General features: G+C 42.8%; 1 protein-coding gene across 1 annotated transcript; it reads right to left on the bottom strand.

Moving 5' to 3' along the window:
* Positions 1–414: 414 nt before the first annotated feature.
* On the bottom strand, positions 415–13,881 carry rac3b (Rac family small GTPase 3b). Its single transcript, XM_076092968.1, has 6 exons — positions 11,528–13,881; positions 8,461–8,532; positions 7,307–7,424; positions 6,540–6,602; positions 5,801–5,960; positions 415–4,158 (listed from the first exon to the last, which is right to left on the bottom strand). The coding sequence occupies exons 1-6, from the start codon at positions 11,560–11,562 to the stop codon at positions 4,028–4,030; spliced, it is 579 nt and encodes a 192-aa protein (XP_075949083.1). The 5' UTR covers positions 11,563–13,881; the 3' UTR covers positions 415–4,027.
* Positions 13,882–14,721: the final 840 nt, after the last annotated feature.

Raw genomic sequence — 14,721 nt, 5'->3', positions numbered from 1 at the left:
ATTTCAAATGTAGCACTTTTTAGGCAATAATATTGCATTACCTAAAGTAAAAAATTATGCTTTTATTAAAAACACACAGACTTCTGTCCTTGTCCATGTAGCATCTTTTCTGTAATTGTCCAGTGAGATCCCAGAGAGAAAGCTCTGCACCCAGCTCCTTCTGTCGGAGCGCCTCTTCAAAAAGCTGCCATAGAAAAGCTCTATGGACACGTATCTGATAATAATATTTACTAGAGTTTGCTCATTGCCATTCACGTATAATTTCCTCATTAATCGTGTTGTATTTTCCCAGAGTCTGACGTTAAATTACCGTGCAACGAGTCCGCTAACTTTACTTCTGTTTCTTTAATGTTCTCACATGTTATGGGTCATAAAGAGAAACCAAAAATCAACTAATCATGACAGAACACAGAGTGCCTTACATATACATTTGTATTTAGTATACAAAAAATTGAAATATTTCACCACACAGACGTGAAGTAATAAAAAATAAGACAAACAGTTGGAACAAGTATACAAGTCATCTTACATTACATACATACATGGCCAATGCATTTCATTATACAACCTCTCCTAAGAATTACAGTGGGTCAAATAACCAGAGAACTTCCATGCAATAGTAGATTAGAATGTTTCGCCGCGTTTTTCTCATCTACAGTTCAACACCTTAGCTAGGCAGGACCACACGACATGAGTCAACCACACAGTTTGCTATGCCAACCAAAGACAGCGTGACGGAGTGGGCCGCAGTGCTGCGTCTCACCACACGAGGGAGACAGACACACTGCGGCCTGTAACCACACAGAAATGCATTTCAGAAAGGCGCAACCTGCAACACCACAAAGATCGGCCCCTTTATTGTACACTGTTAGCAACACTTCTAACTTCAACACAAGCGACTATAATCCCTTTAGTTTCAATTGTTTTAGTTTTAAGAGCTAAATATTCAGGTACATGTAGATATTCATAACGCATTCCTTTTCTAAGGATTATTCTGTACATCACTAGATGTCATTAATATCCTGTTTTTTTTTCTTTCTTTATGTCCACAGATTGTTGAAAAGTCTTGTGTATTACTACGATACAATATGAAATAGTACCAAAAAACTGGACACTAAAAAACTTGGCTCAAAACAATACTGTCTTTTATGCACTGCCCCCAAACCGCGACACAAAGCCGTCTCACTGACACCGACACATGCTCGTCCACACACACACACTCACCCACCCACACACACACACACACACACACATACTCACACATACACTCACCCACACACACACACACTCACCCACACACACCCACACACACACAGAGGAACAGAGACAAGATCTAAAATAATGGGATAAGTTAAGACAGAATATTTTTAGACCCATGCAAGCTCCTCCAGCCCCAGAGGCAGAACTCAGGCAGCAGGGTGTACAGCCCCCATGTTTGGCATGCTGGTCTGTCACGTGTTCACAGTTAGATGAAGTTACCCAAAGACACTGGACTAAGATCACATGTAAGAACACGACTGTGATTATTCTTTCCACCATAAAACGACAGCACAGATCAGGTGAGACAGCAAAATGTTTTTTTTTTATTTGACTAAATGATCTAAACTCAAGGTTCACTCTGTGGATAACCCACAGAGGGCTCCCTCCTCTCCTTGTCAATGAGCACCGTGAGATGCAGTTAAAAGCTCAGATTTGAACTCTCCACCCTGTAAATAGCATCTAACTCTAACTCTGTGCTGATCAGGCAGCGAGGCGCCTGAAAGCTCCGGTAAAACCAAGTGAGTGGACCTGATAACTCATCAATCTTTTTTTTGGTCTAACTACTATTCAACAGGGTCAAGAGTAAGCTGTATGTTGTTGTGGAAGGCTAAATGATGAAAAGCCCAGAGCAAGTGATGAGTTCAGAGAGGCTGGGGTTAAAGGTCACCACTCTTACTTCTGATGTGGTGCTGGGTTCACTTTGGTACGCTCCTTTCAGAGGAACACACTCATAGTTCTGTCCATCATTCCTACCAGCATCCATTCCTTTGAGCTCGTTTCACAGAAGTGCTGAGATGTTTGAAAAGACGAGGAGCACGAGCACCGCCTCGTTCCCTCTCACTGTAAATACGCTGATTTGGCAATATGTAACATATTAGCACGAAACAGAAACAATGACGGTCTTAAGGGGTAACTTGGGTATTTTTTTAAACCTGGACCCTATCCTCCCATGTATTTGTGAGTGTCTAACGGGGACAACAATATTGGGTCTAGCACTGAGGGAGAGCGCTGTAGAGGGAACCGCTGAACGAACTGTAATGGAATCGCTCGGGGCAACTCCTCACCGCCAATGAACATCCAGTAAAAGTGTTGTTTTTAACCTGGCGGGCTCAGATTGTGTCTGACAACATTATGAAGAGAACCCTACGGAGAAATAGAACCTTCTTCTTTGTCTTTGACTTTGTGTTTGTTGTTGTGTCTCACCCAGCCTCGTAGTGAGATCTGAATGTGGGGTTCTTCCTCTGTGGTGCGTAGGGTCACAGCTTCTGTATCGTCTGTACGCGCGGCCATCGAGTCCAAGTCCTCGAAATATTCAGCCATGACATTTAAAATCTTTTAGATAACACTAAGCTAAGCTTTCTGTCCTCCTCCACTCTCACTCTTCCCGGGACGCCCCTCTCCAACTCTCACTCGCACTCTCACCGCTGTCTTCCGGCAACAAGCCGCCTCTCATGAGACTTCAGACCTGTGGCTGCACAAAACATCTACATTTTATCTAAACTTTCAAATCGCAGGAGGCATAGTGTGTGTTGGTGAGTTGTGTGTCTGAATAGCATTTTTAAATGAATTGTTGTGGTGCTGCAGAGATGTGCTGACCTACACATCATCTTCTACACACTTAACTTTGTTTGAGACAGATCCTCTCCATGATCATTTTTCAATAAAAATGAGATAAATGATTTGAAAATGATCGTTTATCTCATTTTTCATCGCAAATCATATCGCAATTGCAACATCAGACTAAAATAATAGCTAATAGACAGTTTTCCAGGATGGTTCAGTTTTATTCAGACGTCTCTCTTCCCTCTCCATCGGGTTCTTTCATAACGTTGTCAGGCACTAACAATAATCTGAGCCCGTCAGAGGCAACAGAAATGACTTTTAGTGGACGTGTATTGACGGTGAGGAGTTGCCCTCGCAGCTTGGTGGCTAAATGGTTGTCCCCATTAGTCACTTACACATAAAAACATGGGAAAGTAGGGACCAGGTTGAAAAATGAAACTAGGCTTAGACTCAGGGTCCTCTAAGGAGAAGGCTCAAAGATGGACGACAGCTGTGCAGTTGCGTTGAAGCACTTTCTTGTGTTTCTTGACTCATCAGGTTCCTGAAATCTCAGCATTTACGTTATTACTGGTTGGAATGATGGGCCAAAACTTCAGAAAACATTTTGTAAGAGATTAGAATTTCCCTTTAACTCATCACTCTCATTTCTTGTGAAAAACCCAAATGACTTAACATTTAAGACGCCATGCTCTATTTGTGAAGTTTAGTGAACGCAGGCAGTAGCATCATTTTTTTCCACTGTCAGTAGCAACAGATTTGTGTGCATGCCAGTAATACGCATTGCGTCTGCGCATGCTGATCTTAGATCAGGAGCTGAGGGTAACTTCAGACCTGAAGGCGTATTCATAGTTCACTTTCCATCTCGTCAACAGTGCATTAATTCAAGCAAGCATGGCGGAAAAGAAGAGATGTCGCAGAATGCAGTAAATAGAGACCTTTGTCAGCCCTCATGGCAACTTGATGTGGTTCTATGAGTACAAAGTAGGTGGACAGTCAATGTCTTTCACAGAGAACCTATGAGCCTATTCAGTTATGGTAAAAAAATTGGATTAAGTATACCAATGTCGCTTTGAAAAAACATCAATATAAAGAAAGCAATCTCAGCAGTGCACACTCACTCTCGCTAGTTTTCTCTCATCCTCTCAGAGAAGTAGTGGTTGTTGTACATGGTGATGTAGTGTAGTGTTGGAGCAAGGTTTCCTCCTCAGAACATGGTGCACCTCTTCCCCCTCTTCTTCACAGGCGGAGGGCAGAGCACGGCTCGGATGGCCTCGTCGAATACCGTCTTCAGGCCTCGCTGGGTCAGCGCAGAGCACTCCAGGTACTTCACGGCGCCTGAGGAAGGAAGAGGGCATGATGGGAAAAAACTTTAGGGTGTCAGTATGCTTCAAATGAAGTGTTTGCTGGATCCTTTAACAGCGTCTGAATCCTCCACCCCTCCACACCTTTCCGACATCAGAATTGGGAAGTTGTGAGCAACAGTAACTTCTACTTCACAGAGCGATAAGGCCAGATGTGCAGAGGATGCTGAGGATGCTAAATGTGCTCAGGAAGAGACGGAAAATGTGCACCCTTATCCCGTAACATATATACGAGGGTTTGAATAAAAAAGTATTATGAAGAGTTTGGATATATTTTACTTTTTTGGTTTTATTTAGTTTTAGAGTCACTGTGAGGAACTTTTAACTGATTTATCTGAAACAGTCCCGATTGAATACTGATGCCTTTATATGAGCTAGATCAGTAAACGAGACCATCAGAGAAGACTATTTCTATTTCTGTCTATTTCTATAGAGTTATTCTTAATGCTCGTCATCGGTGCCACCGGGTCGGATTCTGGTGAAACCAGATGAAATAATGCAGGTTCACCAGAAACTCCTTCAGCTCAGACTCCAGCAGAGACCGGACCACCGTGGACAGACCCAGATCCTCCAGCAGAGACCGGTCCACCGTGGACAGACCCAGATCCTCCAGCAGAGACCGGTCCACCGTGAACAGACCCAGATGCGGCTTCACTGCAACCTTTAACCTGCAGTCGGAGCTCCGGAGGGAGGAGGAGAGCTTCATGCACGGCAGCAGCGTCTCCTCCACCTCATCCTCCTCCAGGAGCAGAGCTTCTCCTCCCTGGGCACCAACACCGACACCACTAGAGGGAGGGGAGGCACGGGAGATCCAGAACCAGGGCTGAGCGGGGCAGACTGCCAGACTGCTGTAGTAAAATGAGGTTTTACTACAGGGACTCTGGTGCTCTTAAACACTACCTCTTTTGTCCACTGGACCACAGAAATCAACAGAAAATGAAAGTACCTCGTAGTAGTTTAAAGCAAAGTTCCCCTTGACTTAATCTCTAAAAAGAATACTTCAACACTCATTCAAAAATCCTCCTACCAGCACCTCTAAAGCCCACTTATTACCATGTTGTAACTTGTTGAGTTACGTGTAGGCGGCAACTTCCAGGTCTGAAAAGTGAAACCTGCATTCTCTCTAGTGTCCACCAGGGGGCGACTCCTCTGGTTGTATAGAAGTCTATGAGAAAATGACTCTACTTCTCTCTTGATTTATTACCTCAGTAAACATTGTAAACATGAGTTTATGGTCTCAATCTCTAGTTTCAAGTCTTCTTCAATACAGCATGATGTTCATTTAGTACATTATGGTCCCAGGACAGATTCAGGCTAGCTGTTTACCCCTGCTTGTAGCCTTAATGCTAAGCTAGGCTAACCACATCCTGACTCCTGCACTTCATCTTGGAAACTTATTTCTTTCAGTCTTTGATGTGGATCCTCTTTAGCTCATCATTCTTACCTAAATAAGAACTGAAATTGCCTTGATGTTGAAAATGCAGCACACTTACTGTATGATAACTGTACAAACGTGTTGTTGTTATTTGATCATTTGCTGCAAAAACAAAGGTAACTAATGACTGAATTTTCATACAACACGTATCTTGTTGTGCCCGTGGCACACGCGGCCTCACCAATCTCTCTCGCCATGGCCAGGCCCTGTGGGTAGGTGATGGGGGAGAGCTTCTTGTCTCGCAGCCTCTCAATGGTGTCCTTGTCATCTCGCAGATCCAGCTTTGTGCCCACGAGGATGATGGGTGTGTTGGGGCAGTGGTGTCTCACCTCGGGGTACCACTAGGCACCAAAAACACACATTCACATTTGCATATGCAAAGGACAAAGTGAGTGAGAGAGAAGAAAGAGAATGGTTAGCAGATACACAAGCAGAGCGACGAGCGCCTTTTCCACCACATTGGACACGGACTGTGAGTTGTGGAGCTCGGAGCAGTTTTTCTCTCTAATAGATCGGTCTGAATGGAAGCATAGTTGTATGAACACAAAACATCATGAGGCAAGGCAGCCTCCAATCACATCCCATGATGAGAGAGTCTACGGAGGGAGGTTGGACCTTTAGGGAAAGTGTGGTTTCATATGAGAGCGTCCCATGATGCTCAGCAGACCAAACCACGGCCGGGCCGTCACGCTCCCTCTGCAGAGTGGTTGGACTCATTCAGGCCTCGCCTCACAACATGTCTCTGTACCACATCCCCTGGGGGGGGGGGGTCAAGTCCAGACCGTTCTAAACCGAGGTCTGAACGAGCTGGGGCAGCAGTGTGATAAGCCAGGTGGAGCAATAGATGTGCCTCCTTGTGGTCAGACTCGGCATGGAGGGGGACAAAGGGTGGGGGGGCGTTGGTCAGTCAGCGTACTGACCTTAGCTCGGACGTTCTCAAAGGAGGCCGGACTGACCAGGGAGAAGCATATCAAGAACACATCCTGGGAGAGAACCAGAGAGACGGCTAGTTGATTAGGAGATCTGTGTGTGTGTGTGTGTGTGTGTGTGTGTGTGTCAGCTCCCTCTTCATCATGAAGTTTTAAGTCAAAGAACACTTATTTGTTTCTCTGTTGTTCTCACGGAGAGTTATCTCATACTAATACCAGACATCTTCATGTTATTAAGACTCTTCTGGTTGTAACTACATGGAAGATTATTCACATTATTGTTCAGCATAACTCACTTTATGTTGTTGTATCACTAAATATTGTAGGTATGACTTTGTTTCATTTAGATACACAAGGAGACATGTTTGTGCTACAGAGAAAGTAGTATTCATGTGACTTAGAATTCATGGGAGATATCTGATTATACAAGCTCACCAGCCCTCTTTGGTAGCACGGTGGAGGAATACTGTGTTGTAGTTTCAGCTATATTGTGTATAGATAAACAACATGTTTCCAAGTTTCTTTAACATTCGATTATTTGAATTAGGGGCCTGATAACACTCGTCCACATGCATAATGTAACTACTATCTGTCCACCATATTGCATTGATGCCTTTTACTCATTCATCTATACAGGACATATATTAGCAAGTAAGTTCATTAGTATTGAGTGATGTATAAATCTCCATAAAGGGTAGGATTTGTCGGTCAAAGTTTGTAAACTGTGTGTGTGTGTGTGTGTGTGTGTGTTTGGATACCGTCTGTGGGTAAGACAGTGGTCTGAGCCTATCGTAGTCCTCCTGTCCTGCTGTATCCCAAAGGCCCAGATTCACTGGTTTCCCATCCACCATCACATTGGCAGAGTAGTTGTCAAAGCTGCAGGAAGGCAGATACTGCTCTTAGTGAAATGCAGGTGAGAGGGAGCACATCAAACCACAACATCTGGGTTCTGTTCCAATAGTTCAAAAAACACATTCTAAATCAGGACGATTGGACAACCTTGCTGGATAGTATTTGGTGCAGTCGCTCCGTACATCTAGATGAGGATGACACATTTGTAAAGGAAGGTTTGTTTCAAAGGACATTTTTCAGAGCGTTCAGTCACAGATGTTTGCTCAGTTGTCACCATGTGACCTTTGGTCGCGTGGTAAACGTGTCTTGACGTGGTCCATTTTTAGGTCATTGACGTCAACTGAGCCATTTGTGTGGCAACTTAGCTGAAGACAGTGAGATAGCCCACTGTGGACGTTTCTAGAAATAGCTACTAAGTCAACCTAGAGTCTGTTTGAACTGTTGTTTCTGTAGTAAAGAATGAAATTTGTAGCTCAATGTTTATAGGTCAAATAAGCAGTTGGGAAGGTCTGTTTTTGACAAACCAAAGTACCGATGCAAAAATATTGCCATAAATGAGTCCTCGTCATTCCTTTGCAACATTGCCTACTGTGTTACGCTTATTACACCCAGAGATATTTAACTGATGGCTACCTACCGCAGTACAAACACCATAACACACTCATATTATCTCACGGTATGTATCATAGCACTCGACCCTAAATGATGTCATGGTCCTATAACATGTAGGGGTGGGAGAAAATATCAATACACATAAACATCGCGATATTTTGTGATACTGTATTGACTCCCAAAAACACTGTATCGACTTTTAATTGACAGTTTACATGAAAATATTGGTGACAGACAGCGGCACAGATTACACAACAAGTAGCGCTGTGATGTTGCATGTTGACAGTTTTCCTAAAGATAGATTTTTTTTAAATCTCCATATATTGAACGGTAACCTCTGTATCATGACATATCGTATCTCCAGACTCTTGCCAACACACAGCCTGAACAACACGAAGCCGCTGCTCACATCAAGTGGGTGAGAGCATGTGCAGTGCGTGGTACTCACACAGTGGGGATGTATTCACCAGGGAAGGCATTGGTGGTGTAGCTAATCAGCAGACAGGTCTTACCCACAGCCCTGAGGAGAGAGGGACAACAGAGGACACATGAGGACAAACCTACAGTATGAAAAGAGTTCCTCAAATTCTGTGTGGACTTGGAGAGTATGCATGACTGTATGTGTGAAAGAGATTCAAAGCAGGCTGCTACTCCACTCTTTTACTGTGCCACACAGACACTGGCCTACATTCATGTCGCCTGAGGGACATAGTAGCCGCCTATAATAACCCCCCCCCATACACACACACACACACACTCCCCCACATGCACATCCTACCTCTGCTGCCCATAAACAGTACACATATCACCCCCTCCCCTCCTCAACCCTACTGTACTGAACACAAGGCGCAGGATGCTACACGGATGGGTGGTGGCGTGAAATGGGTATCGACTGTGTGCTCATGCACGAGGTAATTAGCGACTTTTGTGTGCACGTCTCCGCAGACAAGGCAAATGGTGGTGACACACAGCGCCAATATGTGTGCGGGCGCCGTGAGACTGATTTGAGGTCAGTAAGTCTCTCTGGTTGGGATGGAGGATGAGAAAATAACGAAGAGAGAAGGAGACGGAAGAACTGCAAGACATGTCGTAAAGGGTGCTCTGGTGATTTTAAGAGTTGAGAAAACGGGTGCAGCAGAGACCAAGATATCTGGACCTTCAGTCCCCATGTTGGGTCAAGCTACAAAAACATCGGATCCTACACTTCCCACAATGCAACTTGATATTGTGTATCTGCAGAGTGCTGCAGGAGTGACATATTTTTGTAGGCCAACCAGAAAGTTAGCATCAGGACTTGGATAATTGGTGATACATGCACGTTTCCAGAACCGTGGACACACACAATGACTCCTCCCCTTCACAACGCTATCACTCATCAAATATATTTAAAGAAAGAAGTCGACGCAAATTTCGGTTCTGCAAATTGAAACAGAGAAGTTTATGGTGTGAGTTGAAATTGTTGCAAGTTTGAAAATTCACACATATCCAGAGGCTTTATGCATCGAATAAATGAATGTATGGAGACATGTAAGGAGAGAGACTGGAGGAGTCTGAGCAGTTACACAAACAAACACACAGAGCAGTATTATCCACATACATGGTCAGTATCCACTTTGCTAACAAGCTGCAGCTAGTGTCTGTGCAGCTGGTACTGTACCAGGCGGCAACCTCTGGGTCTGAAAAGTGAAGTACCTTGAACCTGCATTCTCTCTAGTGTCCACCAGGGGGCGACTCCTCTGGTTGTATAGACGTCTATGAGAAAATGACTCTACTTCTCTCTTGATTTATTACCTCAGTAAACATTGTAAACATGAGTTTATGGTCTCAATCTCTAGTTTCAAGTCTTCTTCAATACAGCATGATGTTCATTTAGTACATTATGGTCCATTTAGAGTCAAACAGACCATAAAGCAGGGGATGCTTTAGGGCGGGGCCGTGTTTAATCCCTTTTCAGTGTGTTTACCGTTCATGTTAATTGTAACATTTTGGTCGTCTAATAATGTTCTATTCAGCAATTCAGTTGTACTTACCTCCACCCTCTCGTGTCACTACTGGTTGCCAAAAAGCCAAGATGGTTGACGAACAAAAACAAGATGGCGACGGCCAAAATGCCAAACTCGAGGCTTCAAAACGACAGTTCACTAACCAGTGGGTGACGTCGTGGAGACTACGTCCACTTCCTAGTTTATGTACTGTACTTAGGCCTTTTTAATAGCAGATATTTTGACTTGTCATGGAGGGAAAACACAAGTGTTACAAATAACACTAACATGGCTCCTTAAACTATGACTGTGTGACAGTGAGCCAGAAGAGAAATAGCAGGAGCCTTGAACTGAAGTAGCTAAATGCAATTCAGCCATCATCATTGCATTATCCACACACGTGCTTTTCCGACAAATGTATTGTTAAAAAATGCCTATATTGGCTGTTTGGGGCAAATAAACATAAACTGCCCAACAGTCTAGTGTGCAAATCTGCAGCGTGTACCTTGTGAACACACCTTCACCAAACACAGAGCAGGCACGCTCCACACACGGATAAAAACTGACGACAAAAACATAAATTTGTGAAAATAATGCAGAGCAAAAACACAGTCAGACCCCCCCTGCCTGGTTAACACCCATGTCTTTCCTAGTTTGTAATGCAGGCTTTTTGCTGTAAATTCTTAGTTTCCAAGCCCAAGGTGATGACATCATCAGGGTTGTTTTTGAAGGCTTTAGGGAGCAGCTGAGTGGTCCTCCCAATGATGAATACACTGAGCTTGAATGGGGGAGATGCTGCTTTAAGTGATTGGTGACGTCTTAGAATTCCAACAACAATCTCTTTCTGCACAGATCATCTGTGATTAACATCAAAATCACAAGGCTGAGAACAGTCCACATTCTGAAAAACGCAGCAGTGGAAACATGTAATTCAAAGTCGATATTATTTAGTTTCAGCATTCTGACTTTAATCATGAAAAAACATGACTCGGGCCTATTCTTAATTTCTCTAAAAAATGACACAAATGGCTCATTTTCCCCTCCGTAATCTACACCCAGCAATGGTATGGAGGTTTTAAAAGAGAACTGAAGAAGAGCCTGCTACAAATGTCGGTGCACATGAAGCTAAATGTGATCTGGGTGCAGTAAGAAAGGCACGGTGTGTGCAGAATGAAAGCATCGGGGCCTGTTTGCCACTGACAGGGCCACAAATTCCTTAGCGTGCATCAGCACTTCAGCCTGCCTCCAGTGGCCTACGAGGCGTGTAGGTGTTCCCGCATCCGCTCCTAGCGTCACAATGGACCGGAGGCCACGATGTGGGCGAACCGATTGCACTCACAAAGCAGATAACTGCGGATTTCTATCGACCATTGTGGAGCAGACCGCAGAAGACCGGGGCGACCGACGGATCGGTGAGCCTCTCGCCCCTTTACCTACATAGCATCCTCCCATCACCCATCCATCCGTGGACGCTTCGTCGAATCACACACGAGAAAATGTGCTGGTGTTGTGTTCGTGTAAGCGTGCTCTTACCCGTCGCCCACCACCACACATTTGATAGCCTGCATTTCGACAGGAGCTGGAGGCTTTCAGGGAGCCGGCGTTGGTGGTTTAATAGATCCGACAGTCTGCACTGAGGTTTCGGATGAGAGCAGCGGGCCAGTCCGCTCGGCGATGGAGCCGCAGTGAAAGAGGTCGATGACGAGCAGTGCCGAGCAACTCCGGAAAATACCGAGTATCTTTAAAGGCACAGAGCACGGAATAGAGGAATCCTAGCAGAGGAAGAGAGGATTCACGTTTTCTACTTCCGTCTCCGCCGAAAGGTTTACTGAGCACACTGCTGCTAGCCTACAACACTACTACAACTATCCTACAATACTACTACTACTATCCTACAATACTACTACTACTATCCTACAACACTACTACTACTATCCTACCAATACTACTACTACTATCCTACAACACTACTAATACTATCCTACAATACTACTACTACTAGTCTACAACACTACTACTACTATCCTACAACACTACTACTACTATCCTATAATACTACTACTAGTCTACAACACTACTAATACTATCCTACAATACTACTAATACTATCCTACAATACTACTACTAGTCTACAACACTACTAATACTATCCTACAATACTACTACTACTAGCCTACAACACTACTACTACTATCCTACAACACTACTACTACTATCCTACAATACTACTACTACTACTAGCCTACAACACTACTACTACTAGCCTACAACACTACTAATACTAGTCTACAATACTACTACTGCTAGCCTACAACACTACTACTACTATACTACAATACTACTACCACGAGCCTACAACACTACTAATACTATTCTACAATACTACTACTACTAGCCTACAACACTACTAATACTAGTCTACAATACTACTACTACTACTATCCTACAATACTACTACCACGAGCCTACAACACTACTAATACTGTTCTACAATACTACTACTACTAGCCTACAACACTACTTATACTAGTCTACAATACTACTACTACTACTATCCTACAATACTACTACTACTAGTCTACAAGACTACTACTACTATCCTACAATACTACTACTACTAGCCTACAACACTACTACTACTACTAGCCTATAACACTACTACACTACTACTACTACTAGTCTACAATACTATTACTACTACTAGCCTACAATACTACTACTACTACTACTAGCCTACACCACTACTACTACTACTAGCCTACAACACTACTACTAGCCTACACCACTACTACTACTACTACTACTAGCCTACACCACTACTACTACTAGCCTACAACACTACTACTACTAGTCTACAATACTATTACTACTACTAGCCTACAACACTACTACTACTAGCCTACAACACTACTACTACTACTAGCCTACAACACTACTACTACTAGCCTACAACACTACTAATACTATCCTACAATACTACTACTACTAGCCTACAACACTACTACTACTAGCCTACAACAATACTACTAATACTATCCTACAATCCTACTACTACTAGCCTACAACGCTACTACTACTAGTCTACAACACTACTACTACTACTAGCCTACAACACTACTACTAGCCTACAACACTACTAATACTATCCTACAATACTACTACTACTAGCCTACAACACTACTACTACTAGCCTACAACAATACTACTAATACTATCCTACAATACTACTACTACTAGCCTACAACACTACTACTACTAGTCTACAACACTACTACTACTACTAGCCTACAACACTACTACTAGCCTACAACACTACTAATACTATCCTACAATACTACTACTACTAGCCTACAGCACTACTACTACTAGCCTACAACACTACTACTACTACTACTAGCCTACAACACTACTACTACTAGCCTACAACACTACTAATACTATCCTACAATACTACTACTACTAGCCTACAACACTACTACTACTAGCCTACAACACCACTACTACTAGCCTACAACACTATGAATACTATCCTACAATACTACTACTACTAGCCTACAACACCACTACTACTACTAGCCTACAACACTACTACTACTAGCCTACAACACTATGAATACTATCCTACAATACTACTACTACTAGCCTACAACACTACTAATACTAGTCTACAATACTACTACTACTAGCCTACAACAATACTACTACTAGCCTACAACACTACTACTACTAGTCTACAACACTACTACTACTAGCCTACAACAATACTACTACTAGCCTACAACAATACTACTACTAGCCTACAACACTACTACTACTAGCCTACAACAATACTACTACTAGCCTACAACACTACTAGGCCTACTACTAGCTAACGTTACGTTACTACCACCACCACTACTACTACTACAACTACTAACACCACATGAATAATTATTAGCATGGAATGGTTGATGGGTATATCATGAGTATATATAATTATTATAATAATACAAAATACATAAATTCAATACCTAAACAATCAAAAAAAATGTGGCTAAATCCGCATGGTAGATCGGAATTATGACTTTTGAAGACAAAACTCTGACAATGAGTCAAGATGTTTATGCCATTTTGGAAATAATATTTCTTAAACCTAGATGATAACTTTGACTTACGGTGAGTATTTTTTATTGCAGTCTATACTTGAAAAGTATAAACTCATGAGGTCCCTTAGATCTTCTTCAATGTGCCTTTGATATATTTTCACTGCTGCACTTTAGTCCTTTATTAAATGAAGTGCCATGTATCAATGTACTAACTGTACTGAAACGCCATTCCTCTATTTATTTTTGTTTATTTTCATTCAATTTGAATAAATATTATTTCCCTCTTAATGTTTTGTTTTGTTAAATAACAAATTGTTTCTGTGTCTCTGTATTTAAATGCTGCTGCTGCTGTGAGGCAGCCTCCCAGTGCAATTGTTCACATCTGGAACAAGTGTGGTCTTTGCGGTCGGCATTTAGAAACTTGCACTTACAAATAACATCCTAATGACCGAATGGAAGTAAATATGGGGGCTGATTATTGATGGTCTCATTTGATCAACACTGACATGAGGAACATGTCTGATAGAATGATGAGGTTTCCTCCACAGTGACTTTCATAGGCTTCAAATTTACAGGAACCATCTTGACAGTTAAAGATCTTTGGCTGTAATTTCAAGACCCAGTGACCTCATACATCCCCAC

This window comes from Anarhichas minor, unplaced genomic scaffold (assembly GCF_050575085.1).
Source record: "Anarhichas minor isolate MPS153535 unplaced genomic scaffold, ASM5057508v1 ptg000017l, whole genome shotgun sequence".
NCBI lineage: Eukaryota > Metazoa > Chordata > Actinopteri > Perciformes > Anarhichadidae > Anarhichas > Anarhichas minor.
The sequence above is the reverse complement of the archived record's forward strand: the minus strand, read 5'-3'. Positions and strand labels throughout refer to the sequence as shown.